Below are 27,664 nucleotides of genomic sequence, written 5' to 3' on the forward strand. Positions count from 1 at the left end.
AGAACAGACAGCAGCAAGGCTGGTTAAGAGTATATGTCCCCAAACAGCTATTATTAGTAGTAAAAAGAAAAAAAAAATCAAACAAACAAGCAAAGGCTTTCATAAGAAAGGCTGCTGCTATTCTGCATCATTTTCCTGGTGCCTAAAGGCTGGATGCTACAAACCCATGTACAGGATTCGGGGACTTTCCTTCCATCTACAAGTTAATCTTACCTTCAGTGTGAACAATACAGAAAAGGAACCACCTCCTACCTCGCTGCCAATCCCAGGTAATAGTAAGAGATTTTGCTTTGAGCAAGTGATCTTGTTGCAAAATATACTTCTTATTTTTATGAGGTTATGTATCTCACTCATTGAAAACCATTTCCTTTTTAACTAAGAAACCAAAAGATCAAAATTCACTAACCAACACATTTCAAACCTGTGCTCTTTCTGAGCACAAAAGATTATATAAGTATTTTACCTACTGTTTTCCTAATTATAAAAAATAGCCTGTGCATCCTCTGCTGTAAAAAGCATGTCTCATTCTCATGGCAATTAATTCACAAAGCAGTAAAATACCAGGAATTTGGTGTCGGGTAGATAACACCTCTGACAGGCGACAGAATCCTTCACAGAAATGCAATGGAGAAATACATAGAAAAAGTTTGTGGTGTTTTTTTTGGGTTTTTTTTTTTGTTTGTTTGGTTTTTTTTCCCCTGTAGGGGAAGCTGATTCTGTACTCCAGCAGGATTTTTCAGTCCTTTTGCTGTCCCTGTTGGGGACTATGGCATGTGTTAATCCAGACTTGTTCCTGTTCTAATAGCAGACAAGGAAAAATACCTTCCTAAGTCAGCTTGTGCATTTTGCTCTTGTACAGAAGATTCATTTCAGCACCTGCAAACATACAGCTTGACATAGTTTGGAAATTGGGGAAGACAGTAAACACCTCTGGTTTGCTTTAAGGGAGACTAGGATAAAAAAATTGACACCGTGTTACAGTCTAGCAATCAAGCTAGACTACTTTATGCAATCTGCTTTTTTCTGAGGTGCCCTATGGGTTCATAAATCAGAAGCATGGATTACTCTGCACCGATTCTACAAAGCTTTAAACATGAGTGCTGCGGACTGAACGAGAGCAGAACGTTCCTTCAGGATGTCTTCTGCAGGTCAGCGATGCAAGCTGCAGGCTTTTCAGACAGACTGGTTCTGCTCTCTGCGTTGCCTCCTGAATCTCTGAAGAGGAACAGCTTGGGAGGAAAGAAGATTTTTAATGGCTACTGGAGCTCAGCTAAGAAAACAAGAAAAACAAAGCAACAACTGAGGCAGGAGGGCTCCGAATAATGTTTCATCTTTGCTTAGCTCACTGGTACTCTGATTTTAGCGTAACATAAATCAGTGATAAAGAGTATTAGACTATCGCTTAGTTTCTTTTCCGGTAGGTAAGAACTCCTTAAAGGTTATAATCTTTCATGTTGTAATAATTAATGAATATATTTAAAGTGTCATCACTCTAATAAAGGGTGACTTAAGAAACCACAAGATTAAAAAAAACAATTTAGTGTAAGAATTACCTTGACATTTTTATATTTCACTTTGAAAATCATTACATTTTTAACTGTATGTTACTATTTTTAGGGCTAGCTGGGAAAATGATTTTGATTTTCAAGGTATGAATCATCTACTTCCAGCAGAGGAGCAAAGAAACAGCAGCAAGGTGAGCGCTCTGTAGCTCAGCCCACCAAGCCACCTCCACCAGAGGAGGCAGCGAGGGACAATTCCAGAGTGTCGTCTCCAGTAAGGCTGTGAAAAAGGCCACAATGCTGATCCGAGAGATGAACTTGGCCCCTCTCTACTGCATATTGTATCGCTCACTTCCCGACTGTCGTGGTTTAATCCCAGGTGGCGATCAGCACCACACAGCTGCTCGCTCACTCCCCCTCCCCAGTGGGATGGGAGAGAATTGGAGGAAGAAGGTAAAAAAACTCACGGGTTGAGATAAGAACAGTTTAATGACTAAGATAAAACAAAATAAAAATAGTACTACTACTGAATTGTAATGAAAACAGAAACAAAACCAAAGAAAACCAAATGATGCAATTGCTCACCACCTGCCGACTGATGCCCAGCCAGTCTCCGAGCAGCGATCACAAACCCCAGCCAACTCCCCTAGCTTATATACTGAGCATGACGTTTTACGGTATGGAATATCCCTTTGGGCAGTTCAGGTCAGCTGCCCTGGCTGTGCCTCCCCTCACCTTCTTGTAGAGAAGAAGCTGGGAGGGCAGGAGCAGTACGAGAAACTGAAGTCGTCCTTGGCTTAATGTAAGCATTGCTTGGCAACAACTAAAACATCAGTGTGTTATCAACAATGTTCTCAGCACAAATCCAAAAATATAGGCTCGTACTATCTACCATGAAGAAAATTAACTCTATCCCAGCCAAAAGCAGCACAGACACAAATCAAAAGGCTTTGGAGAGCAGTTGCAGTTAAATCAACTCTTGGCTTTATGGTTCCCCCTCCCTGCTTTCATCTCCTTCAGCTATTAAATCTCAAAAAAAAAAAAACAAACCTCAATAAAATAATGTATCAGATATTTATGCAGAGACATTAAGTTTAGACATAACAGAACTTTTTTTAATCTTGTATTTTTTTATACATAAAAATCACTAAAAGAAATTAGTGGTAACAAGAAGTGTGCCAAACCCTATCTTTTTTTTTTTTTTTTTTTTCTTTTTTTCTTTTCATAACCAAAGAAAGCCAACATGTAAGGAAAGTATGCCCAAACTCTACTCAGGAACTCATCTTACCTTCAGAACTTTTTGAATTTTGAGATGCATTGATTTCTCAATGTCTGACAAACACAGCTGTCTTTCCTACTGTATTGGAAGGAAGTAACTCAAGGCTCAACGATCTTCTGCAACTTTTAGGAGCAATCTGTGCTTGCTATTTTACGCCACTAGGATGAATTGCAAAAATTGTTTAATCCCTGATTACAAGTACAGACTCTCGGAATACTGGAGCAATGCATGGATGGTGTGATACTAAACATAACAGCTCTGCCCTACTAATATTGCTTTGTGGACAGTAGCAGGACCACAGGAAAAGTACCAAACCATAAAATCCCAGCTTAAAACCATTAACAACTAGAAAAGAGATTGAAGATTAAAGTGTAAACCTGTGTCTGTGGGCAAGACTCACGTTGGAGAAGTTTGTGAAGGGCTGTATCCCCTGGGAGGGACCAACGCTGGAGCAGGAACGGTGTGAGGAAAGAGCAGTGGAGATGAAGCATCCCCCATTCTCCATCCCCCTGCGCCCCTGGGGAGGAGGTAGAAGAGTTGGGAGTGAAGTTGAGCCAGGGCAGAAGGTGGTTTTAGTTTTCCTTTTATTTCTACTATCTTACTCTGGTATCAATCAACAATAAGTTAGTTTTCCCCAAGTTGAGGCTGTTTCGCCTGTGACAGTAACTGGTGAGTGCTCTCCCTGTCCTTACCTTGACCCATGAGGTTTTTTGTTGTGTTTTCTTCCCCTGTCCTGCTGAGGAGGAAGCGTGAGAGAGCAGCTCGGTGAGCATCTGGTGGCCAGCCAAGGTTAAGCCACCTCACCTTGTTCGTAAGAATTTGAACAGGGAAGTCTAGGAATTCAGTTTCTCCCAGGGCCCTTAACAAGACCTAACAGCACTGCTGGCCATCAGCCAGAAGCAGATCTGCATCAAACAGATCCTGTCTGGGACACTGCTCTTAACACATCTCATTTTATAACTTTAAAATACTGTGTAAACAGCAACTAATCCTCTCACGCACGCAACAGATGCCTGTCCTCAGAGATGTTAAGTAACCAACCGTCACACCAAAGTAGAAGTTCTAACCTTTGCTGCCACTGCCCAGATAAGCAAACCCAAGCCCAAGACACAAACCCATTTTAAAATCAGGCATTTCCTTCTGACCGAGGGCAGGATCGGTGAGGTGAACTTAAAACCCTGCAAAATGTCAACAAAATTAAATGCAAACATCTCAACAGCAGAATCGTAGGCTTCCTAATTTAGAAACTTAACTCCTTTAATAAAAGGGAGAGACAAATCGGAGCCTGAAGGGAAGGGGCTGTTTAATGATGTTTCATCCAACGTGGGAGGCAGCTGGCCTGTTTCCGAAGTTTTTTTTCCTCCACCTCCCTGGCCCAGCAGAGACCTTGAATGTTATGGAGATGCCACTCTGGCAACCAAGGAGCCCCTTTAATCACCTTCAAGAGGAATAAACCTTCTAAAACTTATCCGTCACCTGGGAGGAGGGAAGGGATTGTCAGGGGTCAATAAAATTAACGTTCAAGAGCAATAGAAATGCAAAAGGGAGGTGACAGTTGTAACTGAAAGCCTGGAAAGTGACAGAAGGGGAAGAGAATTAGGGCAGTTCTGTAGAGGTGTTTGCTCCCGGGAAAGTACAGGGCCTCTTATTTTGGGGACAGAGACTAGGAAGATCTCATATCACACAGGGTAGGCAATAATCTTTGTCAAGGGGGATAGACAGGCAGAGGAACCCAGTGAATCAGGCCGAGGGAAATTCTGCCTGCAGAGAGGGAACAGTGCAGAGTAAAATCTTTGCTTCCCGGTCTACTCACTTGCTGGTATCACTACCTACACCCAGAAAAGATGAGACAGAAGGAGCAGACACATCACCTGGCAACACACCTGGCTGATATAGCCCCAGCACAGGGTTTTAAACACAAGGTGGCAGAGGCTCTACCTTGATTTTTCTTCCTGCTTGAGGTGAGGGAGAAAAGGAAGAACGATAGGTGAAAAATTCCAGATTAAACCAATCCTTCCCACCCCCACCAATTCCTTCCTCTTGCGTCCAGCCTTTGCCAGCATGGGCTCCTTCCCTTGCCAATGCACGATGCCAGCCCGTGACTTCCACTCAGTCACCACCCGCAATAGTCCAAACCCCATCAGTGCTCTAAATTGCCCTCCACCCACACGCGACGCAAGCCCCAAGTCAGAGCATGTCAAAGGGAAGATTACGTAAGGAAGTCAGTGCCAGGTTTCCAAGAGTCACATTTTTACAAGGCAAGAAGGCGGTGAACCATGCCAGCATCTAACCACAACGATCAAATCGCAGCAACACTGTACGTACTACTTAAGGGGAGTTTCTTGCCAAGACACTCTTGGGCTCACAAAACCTCAGTTCTCAGTCCACTTTAAGTTACAACTTTGATATACCTACAGTTAGCAGGCACTCTACTCAGAGCAGCGCAGACAAATCAAATCAATGACAGGTGGGGACTCGGCAGGGTGTAGTGCAAAAGGGAGACAGTGAAATTCTTTGAAGACAGAATTCCTTATAGGACACTGTTCATAGAGAAACCCCCTACTCTTGTATTTCAGAAAAAAGCAGGAGACTGCAATAAGTAATTCTTAAAAAAGTTAACTATAGCACTTTTGTCCTTTCAGTAAACAACAAAGCTGATGAAGTGATTACAAACCTTGTGCAGTACAAATGAAATCTTCCAAAAATTCCTTCACCACCACAATGTTTCGGGTGTAAGCACTCTAAGATTGGTAAGTTATTTAAAGAAAAGCTAGTAGAAAATACTATAGCTCAAAAAGCCTCCAAACTCCGCCATCACCACTTCAAGTCTCAAGAGAATCATTCTTTTCTTCCCTACCCAGTACATCTGCTGCAGATACATATACAGCTTAAGAGAATCATTCTTTTCTTCCCTACCTAGTACATCTGCTGCAGATACATATACAGCTGGTTTTGGTAATTTGATAATTCTCCCCTTGCATAGCAAGCAGCACAACGCACATGCAAACAGGACTTGGTCGTATTTGCTGGTCCAAAAGGAAGCACAAGTAACCAGCAGACTAGTGGCACTGGCTCTGCAAAAGAAACAAATGGTATTTTATATCCTGCCTTCCAGCTACCAGGCAATCAGCGCTGCCTCCCAAACATCTTGTCATAATAACACATTTGAGCACAGTACTGCTCCCGTTTTTGCCGTGCAAAGAAATTATCTTAAAGGATGGTTGCTATTTTTAGAGGCAGCACTGGAAACTACGCAACTCAGCTCCAGCTAGGGAGCTCATATACCTTAATGGACATGAAGATACTCAATCATGCATTCACATAACACACACTCACTACGTACTGTCAATTAAAAAAGGTCATTTAAGGAGTTCTTAACCTGTCTCTTAATTTACTTGAATTATAAGCTTGAGAATAGATTATGCAGTGTTGCAAACCCCCAAAAAAGTGGTTTGCTTCATCAGTTCCACTGTTTATTTTAAACACTTGATTTCTCCTTCCTCTGCTGTTCCCACCTCTTCTACAGCACATCCAGGAATCTTCCCCTTGCCAATATTCAGGGAAGACTCGACAAGCGCAAGATTTAAATATATAGGAACTACAGCTTAAAGAAAAAAATATTTTTCAGTTTTCTTTTCTTCCAGTATTTGAGATGAGCTGAAGAAAGGTAAACACTTCAAGTCCTTGTCAAAAGCCACTCCAAGAGGAAGAGCGAGAAGATGAAGCTTTAAAGAGTTACAGTTGCACAGGAAGGATCAATCTTTCATGTCTTATTTGGGCATTTCAAGGCTTATTACAGAATATCCAGCTCCCCCTTTTGCCTCTGACTTACCCCCACAGTTCTTGCACAGGCCAACTAGCTGCTCATGTTACTCAAGACAAATTACAGTGCTCAAAATATAATTAAAATCCATGCCATGTGGAAAGCCACCTACTAATTCAATGATTAAGTGTCTTCCATGTTTACAATATCTATAATCAAAACCACTCCCAGACCGGGAAAGGATAAATTTCACCAGTAAGTTAGAAAAACACACAGCTTTACTGTTTATCTACTATTTCAAGAGCTATAGTCCAGATACAGAGTGACATAATTAGCCATGATATAGACAAAACACGACTTCAACAAAGAGCAGATTCAGTAAGAAATCAACTATTTTCAGCTGCAGCCTGTAAAAGGCTCCTGGTATTACACTAAGAACAAATATCAGAAGTACCTCAAGGACACAGAAGACCCCTTCAGAATTTGGAGAACACCACTTAGGACAACAGAAATGTAAACACACCGTTTCGCTTTTCGTGTCACTGCTGGAGTGTCTGTACTACTCAAACTCACTAATGATTTGGAGCAAATGAGTTTCAGGACAAGTCACCTGTTCCTTGTTAGCTACAGGAAAGATTGGTTTAGAGTGTTCTAAACCTAGTTAGACCTGCACTGAGCTTCCATCAAAGCAAGTCTGAAAACTGAAGACAAACATAAGCACATATTCATTTAAAGGCTCCTTGTGTAGCTTAACAATCAAAGACTCTCCCTGTAGTTTAAAGTGTCCCTCAAGCAAACAAATTGTACAAAGAAAGTGCTAGAGCTTACTACCTGCAGTTACTTGGCCGATAGAGGATCATTTAATCAGCTTGTGTAAATGGACATCCATTTCTCACAGTTCTTTCCTCAAGCTAACAACCCCGCTGTTACACCTTACTGCACCAGAACGTTCATCATTCCCCAGAAGTTTCTTGTCAGAGGGCAGACCAGCAGAAACTGTAGAAATGTAATGAAATGGGCAAACACTGTCTCAAAGCCTGCTCAGAACTACATCAGGAAGTTCTCCCCACACTTGGCCACTATACCAGGCTTGCAATTCTTAACATTTATTTTCAGTTTTATAAATAAGGTGTTACCAAGATACAAGGAGCCTGAAAGGTGCTGGGCAACAGAGAGCTTCGAGAATGAGAGACAACATGGCCCTAATACCTGGGAGAACTGACAACTTGAGAGTTTAGGGTCAGGTAACAGCTAGATTCCAGGCATAGAATACTTAAGATACTTAAAAGACTGAAGCAGGAAGCCATTCTACTTATTTAACTCAGCCACAGGCCAAACAAAAAAATATTGGAAAAAACAATGCCAGACTCTACATTCAGTGGTTGTTACAGGCTTTTGCTACTTCCATCTGCTGTCAAGCTTGATATTTTTTCTTCTAAACTATGTCTTGTTGTCATGGCACCTTTTACTTTAAATGTGAGCCTACTGAAACACAAACAACATGTTCACTTAAAATACTGCTCTTGCTGTTAGCTACTTGTTGTGTATGTAAGCTGCAAAGTTTAAAGCTCAAAAGACTAACTGTATAGAGTGCTCCACGCTTGTAAGGTATCACTTAGAGCTGACAGTCCGGGCAAGTCTGACATAATTAAACAGCTGCAATTAGTTCAGTTACAGGTATGCAAGTGGTAATTACTGATCAATTAACCTGAACCTGCAAATCAAATATAAATTTGAAATAAAATTAGTGCTCAATTACTAACAGTAAATTCAGGAAGTTATCATTTGTTGACTTGACTTGTTTCCTCCTTCACTTCCTCTATAACATGGCTACACAAGGTAAGCTTCACCATTAGCAGTCAGTTTCTCATGATACAAAACCTTCTGAATGTTTTGTCGCTTACCAGATTTCATTTCAGCTGGTTTAGATTGTGCAAAGTCTGCAACATATTACCTGCTACTAGCTGTCCACCCTCATCTCCTCTGACTTTTTAAAACAACTCAGACGAGTCTCTGGTTCATCCACTTCAACTTAGAGACTAAAGGTCACTTCTACACTACTATTACTCCTACTTTACTTCACGCTATAACATCTGACCTATTAAGAGGCAAACTTTCAGGCATGCAAGGTTTAGGCAATGCCACTCTTAAGGTCACTGCTGCAGAACTGATAGCAAGCAGGTGGCTCCGATATTTCTATGAGACCAGAACAACTAATTCCCCAAAGCTCTGCAGAAAAGCAAGTTTCCACGTTGTAGTGAAAATATTTTGCCATACTAGTAGGCACCAACAGTAAAATCTCAAAGTCTCCAAGAGTTATTAAATTTGAACACCAGAAAGATTTGTTGCTAACCCTCTAGCTAGATTCTACTGAGCATCTTTCAGCTATGTTGCAGTTAAACACTACAACATACGTATTTAGGATCTTCTGGAGTATACAGAACTGGTATAAAGTTGTTCTCTCAGTTTGAACAGAGAGAATTCTACATACTGAAACAGAAGCACATTAGATTTCTTGAGCAAGCCCCCAGATGTGGCAAGACAACTTGTTTTTCCATTTGAAAGATTACAGCATACACAAGTCTACAGGGGTTTTAGCACTGCACATGACAAACAATATAATTGAAGCACCATAAAATCTCACATACGCAATAATATAAACCATGAGGTCAGACACCACAAAGTGTTGTACGAGTTGTTTATTGAACTTCAAATTCCATGGTACGTCATAGATTAAATAGTTAAAAACTGTTTATTATTGTACAATGTTCAGAATAGTCTGTCAAAATATCTCTCTGGACAAAACTAAAAGCCAAATTCAAGCACAGTTCCCCCAGAGCAGAATGCTAGGGGGTGGAAGAAAGCTTCAGAGTACTGACCATACACAACACTACACAAAGCATGACAGCACACCAAATCATTGTTCTCTGCTGCAACACATGCTTCAAAGAAATTCTGTACAACGTTTATTACCATCATGAGCAGGCACCTACGTGGGCCAGATTACTTTCAGACTCTGCTCCTCCAAGATTTGATTACTCCACGTAGGAGTACAAACTTACACTTCTGGGCTCTGATGTTTTACATTACAGAGCTGAAGCCAGATTTGATACCATTAGCACTAAATACAGTAATAAACAGCAAGAGCAAATTGTCAAGGTCTTGCGCTTATGCTCTTCAACTCTGACACACAAGATGCCTACAACTGAAATTTTTTATCTTAAAGATATTATGTCACCTGAGGTCAAACAATTATGAATGTGAACAGTGATTTCTTAGATTACTTTGAAGTTTTAGACTGGTTGATGCGGGAGATTAGTGCTTGAACTGCACTACTCAACATTGCAACCTATTTGTGCCATCTTGCCTAAACTGAACATACTATTAAGTAAAACAAAATGCATCAAAAAAGATAAATCAGTCATCTGTAAACTGGTGGCAAGAACCATTCAGTTATAAATTTGTCCTCTACCTCAGGCATTTGTACAAGACAATGGAGCATAGAAGCATTAGCTTTAATTTGTGCAACTTAAGAATTTCCTTCAAGAGGAGTTCAGTCATCTGACTGGCTGAAGAGTTCTCCGAACCTTGCATGACAGCCATCAGTCGCAGCTCACCTCACAATAAGGTTCCGAGCCAGAACGTCATAAAAGCACAGAAGTGCCGTTTGCAAGCAAAGTCAGGATTTACAGTTCAGGATTTCCCTGCTGTTTTACTGTTTCCATTTGCAACACTATTTACTGAGGAAGCCTCCCAAAGGCACCACTCCCCGCTGAAGTACATGCAAATGTTCGTTTGCTGCAAAGCAGTTGGATGTATGAGGGCTTCCACAGAACCAAGTGTCCACAACATGAAAACATGTAAAAACAGCAGGTTTAACCTCAGCAGCCCCTTTGAGTGATGTCTTGTCCTGAAGACTTTGTAATGTCCATTGTAGTGAACACCTGTAAGACACCAAAACAGTTTATTTACTGCTGCTCTGTATTATCATCCACATGGCTACTAGTTTCTTCTTGTAAAGTAACAATACAAGATTTCTTTGAACCGTCACAATGGAAAACAAGTTGCAGTGCACAATTAACACATTTTCTATCACATGTCAATATCTTATCATTACAAGTTAAGCAAATACTAAATAAATCTCAAAATACAAGGTAGTATTCTTTCCTTGCATCTAGGTAACCACCTTTAAAGCAGGTTTTAAATCAAGCTGTTCCCTCCCCCTCCCTTACCTCTCCACAAGTTGGATGGATCCCAATTGTTTCATCAAGTAATTCTTTGGTGAGCCCACATTTTATTGCAGCAGCAAAACCCTGGGTAATTTCACCAGCATTAGGTCCAAGAACATGAAATCCTATCACACGATTCTTTAAGACAGGTGAGAAAAAAACAGGAGTCAGTACTAGGTGAAGTTTAACAAAAGCTCTAGTATGTAATTCCCACCACACTAAAAATTATACGTTGTGCAAGCAGGTCAATAGCAGTCTTTAACCAAAAACAAGCTCCTCTGAAGAAAGGAGTTCTGCTGGTCTTTTCAGTCTATTTACAACAGAATGAAACAAGATTTAAAATGAAAGTGTTTTAAAATCATTGGACGGCAGTAACTCAGATACTGCCAAAATGTAAACAGATTCTAGTTTTGTCAGCTGTTTTTATGTTGTATGTTTAGTACCTTCATATTTAAAATTACTTTTCTCCACTGAAATTAGGTCAGATAGAAGACCTTTTTAGTTAAAAATCTGGTACTGAAGAGCTTCACTGGCTGTTCCTTTCCTCTCCAAGCAGTTAAGAAGGAAAATGAAAACATTATAGGCTTGAATTTTGACCCTGTAGCAAGATCTAGAGTGATGGCAGCAGACTAAAACAAATACTTACGTTAACAGAATGGGTAGAGCTGGCCTCAGGTAGGCCAAATAAAAGATACCAGTCTTCTGGCTAGTCTAAAAATAAATTTCCAAGAATACACTCAGCATATCCATTCCAGATTGCTACTTACATTGTCAAGTTTGTTGCAGATAATCTTTGCATAACAAGTATTGTTATCTCTGCCTGGTACTGTCCATTCAAGTGGCCAGAACAAAGTATGATAAACCTGGGAGGACAACAAGAAAAAGAGCATTAGAATTTGATAAATTAATTCATTTAGACATAATTCTAATTTTTAATGTCTTTACAAATAGGTGGTTTGACATTTAACCCACTAGATTTTCATGATATTCCTAGCCAAGACAGTGATTTTTGTTCCCCTTGGCCCAAGCAGCCCATCCTCCAAAAGTCAGCAGAGGAGGACTTGACTGAAACCATGCACCCCTGATTTAAATACTCAAAACAGCAACACCTATAAGACAGAGTATTTTAAGATCGTACTTTCAGAAAGAGAAGTGCTTTAGCAGTACAAAATTAGTTTTCTGGTTACTATAAGTTTAAACCTATGCTACAAAACATGCATGCAAACAGCTTTAATGAAACTATTCAGAGAACTGCAGAAGCCAGAAATTGCCATAAAAAAGGGAAGTTATGCCTGATACTCCTATAGCCATAAGGAAAGGTCAGTAAGAAATTAATTCCCAAGTACAGTGAATAAGCAGAAAACAGCTCATCCCAGGAGTTTGGTATACAACAAGTCTTTAATTCACAACAACAAAAAAACCCCTACGGTTAGTTCTGCAGCCTGAGTTTGGCCTCCTGAAGTCAAATGCTTCTTGGCAGCATGCAAATAGCTATGCACAATTCTAACGCTGTCAAGTCCAGCCCCAGATGTCTGGGAGTCCAACACCTTGTCAGCCAGATGACAACACTTCCACAATCAAAGACCTATCTAGCTAACCTTCTAATCTTGTTTCCACACTATGTCTTGAGTATAAAGCAGCAAGGCCCAAGAAAAACATTCTCAAACTGTAAGTTCAACAAGTTTTGAGTACTCTCACCTCCAAGTTTTGCTTTCCATAATCTTCTATGGCTCTTTCTTCAGCTAACCCACAGCTGCCATACTCTAAAGGAGTAAACACTGTCGTTGGTACATTGATATAGTCACACTAAAAATAAAACACAAAATTTCTATTTAGACTATGCAAGTTCTATACAGTACATAAGAGGAAAAGTTGTATTAGCAGGTTGTTTTTTTGTTTTGTTGTTTGTTTTTGTGGTTTTTTTTTTACAAAACACTTGCAATACCCACAGTCAAGTGGACAAATCAACTTGTGCTATTGCAATTTTGAGGCAAAAAGCATAGAAATAAGTTGAAGTTCTATTCTTATAACTTCACCTTTGTGGAACTGCCACCATAAAGTCTGCGGGCTAGCAGTTTCCCTGCTTGAATGGCAACTGGAGTAAGTTCAAGCTTTCCATCCAATATATCTCCAATAGCGTAAACATAAGGCACATTGGTTTGTTCTTCATCATTTACAGGTACTTTCCCATTCCTTTAAAACAAACAGAAAAGAAAATTCAGTACCATAACCTTTCTCAGAGCTTAGCAAAAAAACAGAGTGGAGAAGTTCTGCTACAAAGATGTTATTCTAACTAGTGAGGACATTTTATTTAATAAGCTTATGCCTTTTATACTTCAAGTGCAAATTCTTCAGAGCACCAATGACCTCCAACTCTGACACATGGCTGAAGCCAATTTTGACCTTAGCAATAGTTTGTGTCTGATGACAATGAAGTTACTCAGATATCTTTGGAGTTATAATCTTTTACTTGATTACTACACAGCTTACAACGTACATTCTCCCCTATGGGGAGAAAGAGCTGCAGTATCACTCACATGTTTAAGTAAGTTGGCTTAGTAAGTTGTTAGCTGCTGCAGCCTGGTCTTAATTTTTCTCCCTCCTGAACAACATAATCCTGCCTCTTCCTTTGCACCAGTTTTGCACTGATACCAGGGAGAAACAACAAAAAAGTTAAATCTGTAGGAAATGAGTAGTTTGCTGCCTCTATAAATCCCTAGATTAACTTGCCACATCAGCCAAATAAAACGTTAAATTTAACAGAATATTAAACTGAAGTTTTTAAGTAAATTAAACAAATATATTAAACCTATTCCCTTAAGCACAGTGGCCAACAAGTAGGTATTAATTCATTCACAATAGTTCTTTTATTAAATACATATTAAAGAAATTAGGTTAATGGACAACTGTACTCAAATCCAGGAGAGAAAAGGTTTTAAAGGTTCACATAATTGCCAGGTATAAGAATAAGGATTTTAAAAAGAAAATGCATCATTCTCATTAGCTATTGTTAAAGAGGTAAAAAAAAAAGTAAACACACTCAGTGGTTTAAGGGAGTTAAGCAGTACTCACTTCTCATTGATTTTGACACCAATTGTCTGTAAACCAATATTTCTGGTACATGCATCACGACCAATGGCTATCAAAACCTAAAAAACCAAAATTAAATCAATAATTATATGCAAGAAAAGCATAACCAGTATAACACTTCCCTTGGTCTTTTTCTGAAAAAAACTGAAGCATAAGTGACTTTTCAAAAAATTTTTTGAAAGAGCCACCAACAGCTCAGGCTCCTCCATGTGCAAGTTGTTTCAGAGATGCAGTAAACAACAAAACATTAATATCAAAACAAAAATAGAAGCAACAACACTGTTCATATGAACTGAATTCCAGGCACTTACAAGTTTCACCCATCCTGCTGACAGGGCTCAACTGAAGATGAATACTGAATTTGCATTTATTTTTTCCTGCCAGTAATTTATGTGAACAATTTTTCAAGCAAGATTTCCCTTTACTTTTTTCATGAACAACTTCTAAAGTACTTTAATAGTTCTCATGTGCTACTTTATTCAATTATTTGAAATACAGAAATGCTTACAGTGTTATATTCTTCTTCAAAGATTTCTGGTCCCTCAGTAGACTTTGCTGTCACTTTCAGTCTTCCAGGCATGCCTTGCTCCAGCTGTTCAACCTGTATAAATATTTGCAAGCTTAGAATGATCTTAAGCAGTAGAGCTCACTTACGTTGTCACTTCAAACCTTGACCTACCAATCTATCATGCAGCAGTAAAAACAAAAGCTTAATCTCATAAAATATTTATTCCTGTACAGAGCCAAAGTCTTCCCAGACATGTGTTGTTTAAACTAACTTTGCATGGATATAAGAAGCATAAAAAAAATCACTTGCCTGAACAGGTACAAACTTCCTGATGAACTTTACGCTGTGTGTTTCCATGTGAGCACCTACTTTTTCTGCCATTTCTTGGTCAAAGCCCCGGAGGAGTATGGAACGCACCATCACTGTGACATCTAGACCTAGACCAGCAAGAAATCCCGCACACTCTAGAGCCACATAGGAAGCACCCACAACCAGAGTTTTGCCAGGGCAGTAAGGCAGGGAGAAGAGGTCATCACTGAAAAGAAAAGAAGTGTAAGTTACAAGGTACTTTCAACACAAGCTTGTTTGTCTTTGCAAACACTAGAGCAGACAAAATTCAGTCTATTCCACCTCTTCTTCTCACCTTGTAATACAGTATTCTTTATCTCCAGGGATACCCAGATATCTAGGCCTTTCTCCCGTTGCCAGGACAAAAGTCTCTGCTGTGTGATAGGTGACTTGTCCTTTTCTATTAGTTGCCTGTTTATATAGACATAAATAAGAAAGTCTTTATCATAGGAACATGTTTTAAGATAAAATTTAAAAATTATGTAATCCTCCCCTTAAATATTGTGGATATGCTTAAGAATCAACAAAAAGCAGTTTCAAAGAAGAACTAATACATTTAGAGAAGTCATGCAGGTCACTGAAGAAAAACAGGTTTAAATCATAAACTATCAGGCTTTTCTCACACTAGTTAGAGCCCTTAAAATAATTTACTCTTTGAATCCTGCCCATTTTAACTACTCATTTAGGTTGAATTGTTCATAACAAATTTACTTTCAAGTTATAAAAAGCCACAACAAATTAAGCCCCTCTGCTCCCCACTTCCAATAAAAGGCCAACACAATGCTAGTGGCAGAATAACATCATTAGTTCTTAGGCTAACGTAGAAATAATTTCTAAAAAGTATTAGTTACATTATGTCAGAGGGCCTAAGACCCAACATTAAATGAATTCAAACTAATTTGACCTCTAGAGGCCCTTGGTCTTGGAAATTTCATCCCACCAATTCAGCTCTCTCAAAATCTGATTTTTGTTCTTGCTCTTTAGTTATTTTCCAACACAGATGAAGGGAAACTTCCTCCCTATCGAGTCACCAGGTAATTCAGGTTGGAAGATATTTCAGGAGGTCATCTAGTTCAACCTCCTGCTGAGAGTCTCTGTTACATTTAATTTATAGACTAAAGGACGCCTAAGTAGATGACCTGCATACCTGAACACTACAACAGGTGGCAGATGAGGTAAGTTGAGCACACTACTATCTTTTCAGTGCTGGCCTCTTGGTTTGAAACACATGTAGTTCAGCCTTCAGAAACTCATATTGAAAACTATACTGAACCAAACAGTTGGCTTCAATATGCACTTCTAAGTTAACCTTGCTACAATACCATCACTTATAGCAAGATTGCTAGCACATGTTTTGTCTTGCAAAACTGACAGTTTAATTCTTATGCTGATACAGCATAAGGTTCTAGCAGCACTGTTACACAAGGGCTTAATCTTAACTGAATTTTGAGTTTTTACACTTTAATACAAAGTTTTTCCAAGCAGCAAAATCATACAGCTAAAGCTCTGCTCCCCTCCACTGGCTCAGTCATGAAGACCGAGACCACCTTACTCTATTCGTGCAAGGCGTAAGTTTACAGCTATCCACATGACTCTTATGTAACAGTTATTAGGTTTGCAAACACTGTGGCATATACTAAAGTGCAATAATAGTCTGAATCAATAACTCATTTCACAAAGGAGTTTTTTACTTCAGTTGACTTAAGTTGGCAATGTCAAGATGAAGCCTTTCCTTGTTGGATTTTAAAAGGTAGCTTTAGAACACAAGTTTTCCTCCCGACTAAATGTTTTAAACACAGTACATACCTTAATTTTGTGTGGTTCGACAAATTCTCCATAAGAATTGAGGTATGTCACAGACTTCTCTCTTAAGGACACTCGATAGCCCCAGTTTAAAGAACCAATGTAGTTTTGAATTGCTTCTACCATGACCTCCCAGTTGTGTTTAACTGAAACAAGACATTAATTTCATACTTAAAGAAATCAAAGTGCAATGAACCCTTAAAGAGAGACTTACTCATTGTACATCATGCTAAGAAAACATCATTATCATCACTAATGAAGATACATATTAAAGTCTTGTTCTACTATGCTAATATTTACCTGACCTGTTACTATCTGCAAGAAGCCCATTCTAAAAGTTATTTAATTTAATTCAGATAATATAGGGAAAAAACACAATTAGCTTTCAATCCTAAAGGTTTCTGTGACTCAACGAGGAGGATACCTTCTGATTCACCTAAGAAAGCTATTGAACTCTACCTCTAGACTAAGTCCAAAGTACAAGAACAATCCTAAGCACAGAGTCTCATCTGTATACTGTCTCGGTCTGTCCTGTGTTACTAACCTTGTTCTTCATACTGCCACCCGTATTTCCTTGAATCTTGGAGTGCCTGACCCAGAAGTGCTGCTTGATGCATTAACTTCTTAGGAATGCAGCCTACATTTACACACGTGCCACCAAGTCCTAAGACGGAAACAATCATGTTACTGCTTGCATGAACATGATATTTATGCTTTTCCTATCATGTCCTTTGTATGACCACTCATAGATCAGTTGGTGATGTTTGTTATAGCCACACAAGTTAACGTGAGATTTCTGTTGTAAGAGACATTTTAAAATACAATGAACACAAAGAGGTTGCTTCACTCACTGAACCGAGAAGGGTACACTGTGTTGTCACAAACATAGACCCAGGATACTTACTCCTGACAGTTTCAGATTTTAGTCAGATGGACAAGTATGCCATGCAAGTAAGCAAGGCAAAAAGCCCAGAGTTCCTAGAGTTTGGTATTACCTATTATGTGGAATTTAAAACGTGTATTTGCTTGAAATGTTAGCTATGAAAGCAAAATCACACCTCAACTCAGTAAAACTTGACCAATGAAGTTCCTTACTCATTCTCAACTGCTAATAGCATTAATAAGGTCAGACAGAAGCTGTCTTTAATTATGGAAAGGTGAGGCATGCATAGCCATATAGTCACACTGTTCTACAGGTAGCCTAGATCAGTTTTCCATGAAATAAACTTAGAGGAACCAAAAAAAACCTCACAAACATGAGAAAGTAAACATGCACACACACACACTATTCAGAAATAATTTGAAAGTGAACAGAACTAGAACAATATTTGACAAAGAACAGAGTTAGCAATGCACAAAACAGAAATAACTGTCCAGAAAAGCAGGCATGCCAAGACAACAACTCCTTTGTTATTTTTGTTCCAGAATGACAGGAATTCAGCCACAATTTCTAAGAATTCTAAGATCCATAATATCTAACACCTCAATACGTATCACTGGCACTCAAACATCATAAAATACAAGTTAACAGAACCTTACCCCATGAGGTTCCGAGAGGGGTTGGAACAACATAATCTAATACCATTACTTTCTTTCCCAAGGAAGCAGCTTCCTATGGCAAATGGAGAGACAAGTCAGCATTACTGAACTGAAATTTCACGTGACCAAGAAAGCCTGTCTGCTCCTTTACAGAATACACAACCTACAAGAAGGGTGAGGGAACCTAGCATGTTCAGCTTGGAGAAAAGGTGGGTTTGGGGAGACTCAACAGCAACCTTCCAATACCTATGAGGTCATTAAGATGACTGCGCCAGGCTCTTCACACTGGCAAGTGGTAGAGGGACAAAAGACAATGGCCATAAGTTGAAACAAAAGATTTTCAGACTGGATATAAGAACAAATTTCACATCATGAGGACATTCAAGCAGTGAAACAGTTTGCTCAGAGGCTGTGCCATCTCCATCCCTGGCTATTTTCAAGACCGAAACAGATGAGGTCTTGCATAATCTTGTCTAACCTCACAGCTGAGCCTGCTTGGAGCAGGAGTTTGGACTAGACATCCTCCTATTGTCCATTTCAACCTGAATAATCCTATGATACTCTGTCCAAGGAATTACCAGGCACTTGATTGAAATCTACACACTGTTTGACCTTTCAAGGGCTTGGATCGAATCTTTAGGTGCCTCTGCAATTCTGGCTCAAACAAGGTTTTGCCAGCTATCTTGTGTTCTGTGAAAACCTGACCTCTCTCACTCTGAACAGTTTGATAATTATCACCAAGTTTATAACTGATGTCCCAGAAGTCACTGCAAGGAAAGATCTGGAGCATTTTGAAAATGCCCAGAAATTGAAGCAATGCTATGACACCTTCTCCTGTCTTTCTTATATTTATCTACTGAAAGAAAGTTGCACACTTAACTATTGCTGTACAGCGGCTGCCAAGGCTGTCAACAATGACATCACCGTGCCCAAATCATAAACTGATGGCTAGGATACCTGGCTGAGAGGTGGGAAGTGTGGTTCAAATCTCTCGGGTACAAAACCGAATCCGCATCTTAGGTCTTGAGGCACTCAACAACTGATTGTGTAAGAGGTACACAATCCCTATCATAATTTCTGAGAAAGCAGCTAGAAAGAGAACTAAAAAGTGTGCCACTTCCTTGAGAGAACAGCTGAAAGCTCTTCAGGTGATCCTGACTCCTCAACAGTCAGAAGTACTTCAAGAGTAGGTTTTCCAGATTACTGTTTGGAAGTGTTAAAGTGCCCAGGTACTACACATGAAGAGGAGACACTTAAACTTCTGGTTCCACCCTCAGCCAGGAACCTAAAACCTATTATTAGGATCAAGACCTGAACAGGCATTGGCTAGAAACTGGTGCACACAGACCATGATCTCCTGAGTGAGCACATTACTAGACCACTACTGATTCATTAATTAACAAGTTGAACATAATAATCATCAAAACACAGACTGTTTTGTACTGCTGTGATTAATACAGAGACTAATTTTTGAAGAAGTTTCATATACAACCTGTTCTTTAATGCAATTTTCATGTCATACCTTGGAACATGCAAGTCCACCTGAGCCACCACCAATAATAATGAGATCATAATCATAGGGTTCTGCAACTTTGGTATCCCCAAGAAGTTTCTGCAGTGATCCATCATGATAAGCCTGTAAAAAAATAAATAAAATTACCACACACATTTCTGAGCAAACAAAACCTGAATGATGTTGCCTTCTCTAACCTAGATCACCCAGTCTACTATGTCACACAAAATTTAATTATGACCAAACAGCAAATTTACTCAGTGATCTTGTCTACTTCCAGATGATTTTTAAAGAAAAGTTACCTGGTAAGTTGAATCACAGCCCCCTATGTGTGTTCCATTCACAAATACATTAGGTACTGTCCTTTGATTAGTTAGCTCTGCTAACACTTGCTGAATACTGGGTCCATCAGCTAAAAATAAAAGAAACAGGTACATTAGAGAAAAATTTTCAAGACAGGAACTTTTAAAACAACCTGAAGTATTAAAGGTTTGGACTGCAATATACTGTAGGCCTGCCAAGAAAACAATTCTTCTATAAACATCACATTTGTAGACTTCCTGAACATAAGCAAGTCTTCAGAAACTACTGAGGACAAACTGGTGCTTCAAACCATAATTGTACAGGACAAAGTAAAGTTGAAGTAATAGAGGTTAGTCTCTGTATTTCCTGGATTATCAGTCTCCTCCTGAGTATCACACTTAGTTCTCCACAAAAATTCTTTTCTGGGTATCACAGGAGATCATACGGACAACTTTGCTTTCATGAGAATTATCTGGTTTTGGAGCTTGTTCTGTGTGAGTGCCCAGCAGCCTTGTACTATAAGAATATGGGGAAAAAAAAAGACTGTGCGTTGTACTTCATGTATCTTGAGCTATAATTAGTTCACAGTATCACAACTTTAGAAAAAGTAAAAATAGGTAAGAAGAGATGCTTTGGACCAATAAGTACATTTTTCCCAAACACTGCTTAAGTACAAACACACAAAAACTAAACATTGGAAACTGAGTTTTGTACAGAAAAAAATGATACTACATAATCAACAGCTTATTAACAGTGCAATTAAGAGGTTACTAAGAAATATGGTAGTAACTACTTGTTCTTAAAACTGCATTAAAAACTACATGCATTACATACATAAATGCATAAGGCACTACACATGTATTAAAACTAAAGCAGTCTGGGCTTTAGAAAACCACCTTCAAACTAGCAACAGCCAAGGTACTGGAATTTACCCTTCCTTCCAATGACTCAGCAACTTTCCCTATGAAGGTCACCCATATACCAAGTCAAACATTAACAATTCATTTAAAGCCACAAAAGAACCTGAGGCAGTAGAAAAAATACCAGTTTTCTTCCCTTAAAAGACAGAGCTCCTCAGAGAGAAATCAGTTCTCGCATAGTCTATCAGTTGATGATTAGTACAGAAAGAGTCAAAGCCTTCAGTTATATTAAAAACACATTGAAGACTAATTGCTTTTATCTCTGCACATATTAAAACTGATTTTAATTGTTGTATATATCCTCCAAGTAGTTCAAGACACCTTGAAGAATCATATACAGTCACCCATTTTTACGTACACTAAGCAGCATGTAATAGACTTTCTTTCTTCTACTTACCAGTTACATCAAGTTCCAAAGCATAGTACTCCACACGCAGAGAACGGAAGAGTTCTTTCACCTACAACAGAGAGACAATGCCAGTGCAAAGCTTGCACAAGATCTGATACACAGCTCAGGGTAACAACTTGTTTGCTGGACATACACAGGTAACTTTTAAGTCTCACTTATTATGCTTTGAGGGCCTAGCTCTACATGCCTTTGGTAAAGTTTGGCACTACCTCTACATTTTGCCTGTTCCTCACTTAAAGAGAGGCTATTTCATAGCATTCAGATTAAGCATCCCACATTACAGCAACCTTCCAGTACAAGTTTCATTACGTTAAGAAAAAGTTCCTACATACAATTTGCTTAGCTGCAGACCTCTCCATCCCCTACAGATACCAAAAGCCATGAGAATAACTGCCATATGGAAAAACATCAAGAAAAGAGACAAAGTAGCAGCCAGATTCCTTGAGAATACTAAGGAAAGAAAGGAAAAAAAGGTAATACAGGATAACATGCAAAAAAACCCACTGTCAACCAAATGCAAAAAAAAAGTGCATTATAAAACGCTGCAGAAAGGGTAATAACTCACCAAGTGTACTCAGCACTACGACAGCTCATGCCTACCAGCCCTGCCTTCACTTTTAGTTGCTGTACCTCAGATATGTTTTAGAACAAGCAGAGAGCAATTACTGTAATTAGCTGAGTTTAACATAAAGAAAAGATGGGAAAAGAAATAGCTGTGTTTAAATAAATAACTGACTACCTCAAGGAAGAAGAGAAGTGGCGGTGGATGGAATAAGAACTAATGGTCTTGAACTGCACCAAGAGACTGAGATTTGACTTCAGGAAAATCTTTTCCTAACAGCAAGACACTGGAACATATTGCCTAGGTAGATGGCCATCTTCATCAGTGCATTGCTTCAAAGTATGCATCAAAAGTGTTTGAACCGCCGGTTCTCCTATCCTGACCCAGGGGACAAGACTACATGTTCTGTTGATTTTTTTTTTCCAGCTCTGGTTTTTGGTTTGCTGTTTAACAACATTCGCCTCAGCATCCACGATGAGACAGGAGTGCTCCTAACTTGTTCTCCATTGTTTTACATATCAGTCCTATCTTGCTTGTTAAATATATAGAAAGTTAATACCAGCTTGTAACAGTTACATAATCTTAACCTTCTAAACTGCTGTTCTTCTCCATTAAGCAGGAGAAGCATTCTAAAGATGCTTGGTCATTAATAGGCTGCTTTTCTCCTGCAGTGCCATGAATAAACTCAAATACAGTATCCTAAAGCATGTCCTAGAAACATGTTTTATGCATCCAGAGTCAGCAATAAATTTAAAAAGGTGTGGGGGAAAAAAAAAAAGAAATCTGAGCCTAGTCTTAAAAAAACCCCCAGCCTAAATGACAAGTTAGTAGAGATTCTCCCTAGACTGGACAGAGTTCTGAGTGTTTTTCTAACACCAGTTCTAGATGGACATAGTGTACCATTACCAGATTCAAATCAGGTAGTGTTTTAGAACCAAGATTTTTTTTGTTCTTACGGTAATATCTATTTGAAAAACTGGCAGTACTGAAATTGTGAACTGTCCTTCCAGTTGGACAACAACATACCTCACGGCACAGGAGGTAGTATTACATCTGTCAGTATTTACTCCTTTGAAATATAGTTTGCAGACTTACACCTGCAAATAGATATTGTAAGGCAATGGGTAAAATATCTGCTTTTAACCATAACTGTCTTGATGTGAAAACAGCTCTAGCAAGAAGCACTAAATGTCTGTGTGATGGATCCACTTGCCAGCACAGAGGCTGAACTGAAGCACACTAAGTTGCTGCCAATTCAGAAGAAATCTTTTACAACCAGCTTTCTGATGAACCTCAAATTTACTGATAGTACTTCACTAAGAGTAATTTGAGTTACATCTAATAAGCTTAAAGATGTCAAACACAAGATAAATAAAATGTTTTTAATGTTGGTGTGATCCATAATGTTACTATGCCAAAGGCTGAGTATTCAAGTGCTTTCTCCTGGAGTTGCAGCTCTATGCAGAGAAAGCAAGCTATGGTATTCTCTACCAACTGCATGGTAAGTTTCTTACCACATCATATAACAACCATAACACAAAAATAAGCTCTGTTTGCATAAATGACTACATTAGCTCTACAATTATAGAATAATATAAGTTGTAAGGGACCTGCTCAAAGCAGGGACAAATGTGAAGGCTGATCAAGTTGCCCAAAACTCTGTCCATTCTAGTTCTGAATATCTACAAGGATGGAGATACCACAACCTCTCTGGGCTGTTCCCATGTTTGACCATCCTCACAATAAACAATTTCCATTTTATCTCACTGGAGTCTCTCTTGTGACTTGTACTCACTGGCCCTTGTCCTTTCGCTCTGCAACTCTGAGAAGAGTCTGCTTGCCTTCCCACTTGGTAGATGAAGACAGCAACTAAAATCCCTCCTTAACCTTCTCAAGGTTGATCAAACTGAGCTTCTTCTTCATACATCCTGTGCTCCAGTCCTCTAACCATCTAGGTGACCCTAAAAACTTTTGTCCTAAATTCACCATTAACCCATTACCTTCAGGCTTGCTTACTGGAATGACTATGGCTATGGACTGAATGCAGGGGAAATGGCAGTGGAACTGCTCCAGACCTCCCACCCTGCAACTGCTCTTACAAAGCCCAAGCTGAATGCCGTGAAAGATCAGCAGAGTAACAAGCAATTTTTCATAAGTGATTTTTTTAATAAAAAAACTGCTAAAACATTGCAACAGCAGCTGGCTGGGTAGAGGACAGGACAGAGGACAGTAATAGGACAAGAAAGGATTACACTCAGGAAAGGACAGATTTAGGCAACCTTTATTCTTTACTGAAGATATGGTAAAAAAAAAAACAAAACAGAAAAAAGGTCAGCATCCTAATTGGAAGTACTTATTGCACTTCATACCTATGAACAGATCATGCTTCTGTTGTGCTAATGAAACAGAGAAAGAAAAAAGTAACAAGCAGATGATCAGTTATGAAATCTTCAATGCAGGCAAGAGATAATAGACTATTTCAGTTTGGAAAAGAAAATGGTTAGGAGGAGTAGAGAGATAACACACACTAATCATGAGTAATATCTAGATAAGGTGAACAGGAAATGATTTCTGAGAAATACTTACTGGAGCAAACAGCAACAACTGCATTTACCAGAAAACAACTATGAAATGAAAAGGAAATAAACCTCCACACAATACATAAATCAGAGAACTTAACTGCCACCTGACATTGTAAAAGCCAAAGTGAAAAGGAGATCAAAAGAGCTATTAGAACAACTAACTAAAAGACCCACTGAAAACTTTACTCAACAAAACTACTACAAACTCAGGTCAAGAAATTCCTGAGCCACACCGTGCTGGAAACCTCAGCAGCATACTGGGAAACTTCCTTCCTTGTACCCCAATCCCAAAAATGTAATTTCTCCAACATATATCTGGGACAAGATACTATGTGGCATGGTCACTGATACAACCATTTACTTCCCTCTTCCCTTCTGACCAGTGCAATGGCCTCATTTACCTGCTAAACCCTTCCCGTTTGCACAAAGAGACTAGAAAAATTTCCAGATATTACTGAAGAGTAGATAATTTCTCTGAAACTGAGAAATTGGTCTAACACTTCAGAAGAGTCTTCCTGGAGATACTTTGTCACTAGAGTAGCTAAGCAGGTTTGAAATAAGCTTCATACAGCAAAGTTAAGTAATAATAGTATGTCCTAGGTCTGCTGTTGCACATCTCAGCTAACATTCTATAACAGCTACAGCTGAATTGACCAGAAACCCCTGTGATACAGCATCTAACCGGTAATACCATAACATATAACTAGAATAACCAGCAACTTCTATGCAGTGACAGTTGTTGCTCTTAAAATAATTTAAACATATCACAGTGGTAATTGACTTGGCATTTTTCATGCTAAAAGCCTATGTTCTCTTTATGCATTTCTCTCTTACTTAATATTAATCTTTTCAGGATGGTAAGATATTAAAGAACAGTCAAGTTAAGTTATGACAAGGAAGTCATTCGAACACCACCCACTCTCCACTCCTGCCTTGCTAAAGCAATTGAACAATAAATTGCATTCACAGAAAAAGAACTGTGCAATTGCCTAGTCATGCTACAAGCTAAACTGAACAGCATCAACTACTTAGTTCAGTTCTCTATTTAGAGAATCTATTTGCAGTGCTTTTCTAAAGGAAAGCACAATCTTAATTTTCTTCCAGCACGGCTACATCCATTTGAAATAAAGAATTCTTCCCACCCCGCAAATTAGGTCCTTTTAGAGCATGAGTGTTCTCTGCAGAGCTGCTAAACATCATCAGTTTTTCAATTAATCTTACCAAAAGCACATTGCTAACAACCATCCACAGTAAAAAAAAAAGACACAGTGCACACTATTCATATCCATCTGTCTTTAAGAACTCAAAACTATGTGATTACAGGCTAAGCACCCAAGCTGTAACTACACTTCCAAATTATATCCACTTCATTAATTCTACAGACTAGATCAGCTAGCAAGAATGCTGCATTACCCATTGTTCTCCCATTCCTTTCACTATTTTCTAAGTCTTCGGTGGGAGGGGTTGTTAGTACTCACACTCTTGCAGATATTTCCGTTTTATCACTTGACATTTTATCTGTGGCTTCCTTCTCTAATAAGGTTTCTTCCTCTCATTGTCCCTCTGCAATGTATACCTCTTCTACATATTTCCTTCATCATATTACCTTTCTCTCATGTTCCAAACAGGAAAGAAAAGCAAGTAAACCTGCCTACTAGAGCAGTCAGCTCTTCCTCCTGCCCCCACCTCCCTCCAAGTTTATCACCTGTTCCTTCACAAAGCTTCATACAGAGTCTTCCAACTCTCCCTCCTAGCAAGGGCCATGAGGGAGGGACCTCCTACTCCTAAAATTCATTCTTCCCCTTTCCAAGACAATATTCCCAAGAGAATATTCCTCACATCTGACTGTTGCCTCGAAGGAGGTAATCCTGCCTAATGGAGAAGCTCTGAAAAAATGCAGAAAATAACATTACTCTGGAATTTAATTACTGGGCTACAATCAAGTTTACTTGGTTTACTTTTCCCTTGAGCTCCTTGCATTAGCACAGCTCCACTGCAATACCAGCAACAGATGAAGGAAAAGACTGCAAGGTTTAAAAGGTTACTATGTCATTTAATGATCTCAGAAACACTGGACTGAGTGCCAACATGCATATCAACACTTTAGCAATCAAGATCACTAAAAGCACACAGAGCTCAGACAAGCACAACTGAGCATTTCTCAATGGACAGCACTGAAGTCCTCACCAAAAGGATTTCTCCTCAAAAGAAGATAACATTTTTGTCAACTCCACTACACTTCAGCAAGACTCCAACCCTATCATTCCTTCATTTGCTAAAACCTCCATTGAGTAAGTTGCTAAGTAAGCCAATTTTAGAAGGATTTGAGCTGCCTACTATGCTATACTATCTCTCTGCCAAAACATCCTCGGAGGGAAAGCATTGGTTTTGCCTATCCTCTCATACACAGGTGCTTTCTTTCCCAAAATCTCAATTAAGCTGCAAGTGAGACAGTATATATTCATTTAAGTTTTCAACAACAGCAGCATAGTATCTCCTCCCTCACAAGAGCTACTGGAACTAAACCTAACCTGCATGTGGGAGTACAGCTTCTGAGTCTTCTCCTGGTTGTCAATTCCATTGAGGAACATCAGGATTCAACCCCACAGTTCCAATTATGTTTTACCATGGCCACATCAAATACGATATTATGAGGTTTAACTGACAATTCACAGCATGCTCTTTGTAAACATCCAAGAACCACACTATCTACAAATACTCAAATTCTGTGTGGGCTATGACTATAGTATGTTGGTATCATAAAATGCTAATGAAGAATGACTCTGGCTCACTAGTTACAGCTACCCTGTGATACTGACACATAACCAGGGCTAGAAAGAGATTTTTCTCTAAACTTCATTATTAATCAATAGTTTTAGTTTGTTTGGGTTTTTTTATAAGCACACATTACGGCTAGCATTTACAACTTATTGCTATAGAGTCAACTTTCTCCCTCAAATTTCACAAACAGCAGAAAATTCAAGTTATCCCTCCCTAGGGATGCATCTTTGCCCCAGCTGACAAACGTGGCGCTCAAGCTTTCAATAAGAAAGCAACACAACCTCCTGACCGCCAAGTAACATGTTCAGCCGAGGGAAAAGCAGGCTGTGCTTCATCTCCCCCTTCCCTCACGTGGCGAAGGGACAGACCGGCTACGGACGCTCGTTCGGATCTTCGCCTGACTTCCAGCCCGCTAAGGGAGTTTCCAAGGGGTGGCATCTTGTGGGACAGACACAGCGCTACTAAAATACTACCTGAATCCCAAGGGTGCCGTGACGAGCAGCAGCATCCCCGCGGGGTTGGCTGCCCACCCC

General features: G+C 39.3%; 1 protein-coding gene across 1 annotated transcript; it reads right to left on the reverse strand.

The window, feature by feature from the left end:
* Window positions 1–10,100: 10,100 nt before the first annotated feature.
* On the reverse strand, window positions 10,101–21,249 carry LOC104461981 (thioredoxin reductase 3-like). Its single transcript, XM_010073744.1, has 15 exons — window positions 21,195–21,249; window positions 19,877–19,986; window positions 19,584–19,697; window positions 18,062–18,134; window positions 17,067–17,186; window positions 16,526–16,668; window positions 15,015–15,130; window positions 14,681–14,906; window positions 14,372–14,464; window positions 13,846–13,922; window positions 12,810–12,966; window positions 12,472–12,579; window positions 11,541–11,636; window positions 10,777–10,911; window positions 10,101–10,488 (listed from the first exon to the last, which is right to left on the reverse strand). The coding sequence occupies exons 4-15, from the start codon at window positions 18,105–18,107 to the stop codon at window positions 10,426–10,428; spliced, it is 1,380 nt and encodes a 459-aa protein (XP_010072046.1). The 5' UTR covers window positions 18,108–18,134; window positions 19,584–19,697; window positions 19,877–19,986; window positions 21,195–21,249; the 3' UTR covers window positions 10,101–10,425.
* Between the last annotated feature and the right edge of the window lie 6,415 nt (window positions 21,250–27,664).

Source organism: Pterocles gutturalis, unplaced genomic scaffold, assembly GCF_000699245.1.
Source record: "Pterocles gutturalis isolate BGI_N339 unplaced genomic scaffold, ASM69924v1 scaffold36222, whole genome shotgun sequence".
Lineage (NCBI taxonomy): Eukaryota > Metazoa > Chordata > Aves > Pterocliformes > Pteroclidae > Pterocles > Pterocles gutturalis.

Bases quoted from the DNA above. Each gene is read 5' to 3' on its own strand.
- LOC104461981 (XM_010073744.1), bottom strand. From the start codon at position 18,107: ATGGTATTAGATTATGTTGTTCCAACCCCTCTCGGAACCTCATGGG. The intron at 15,131-16,525 runs GTATGTACTGTG...CTATATAAACAG, and splicing joins TCGAACCACACAAAATTAAG to GCAACTAATAGAAAAGGACA. The intron at 12,967-13,845 runs GTGAGTACTGCT...TTTGTTTTAAAG, and splicing joins GGTGTCAAAATCAATGAGAA to GAATGGGAAAGTACCTGTAA.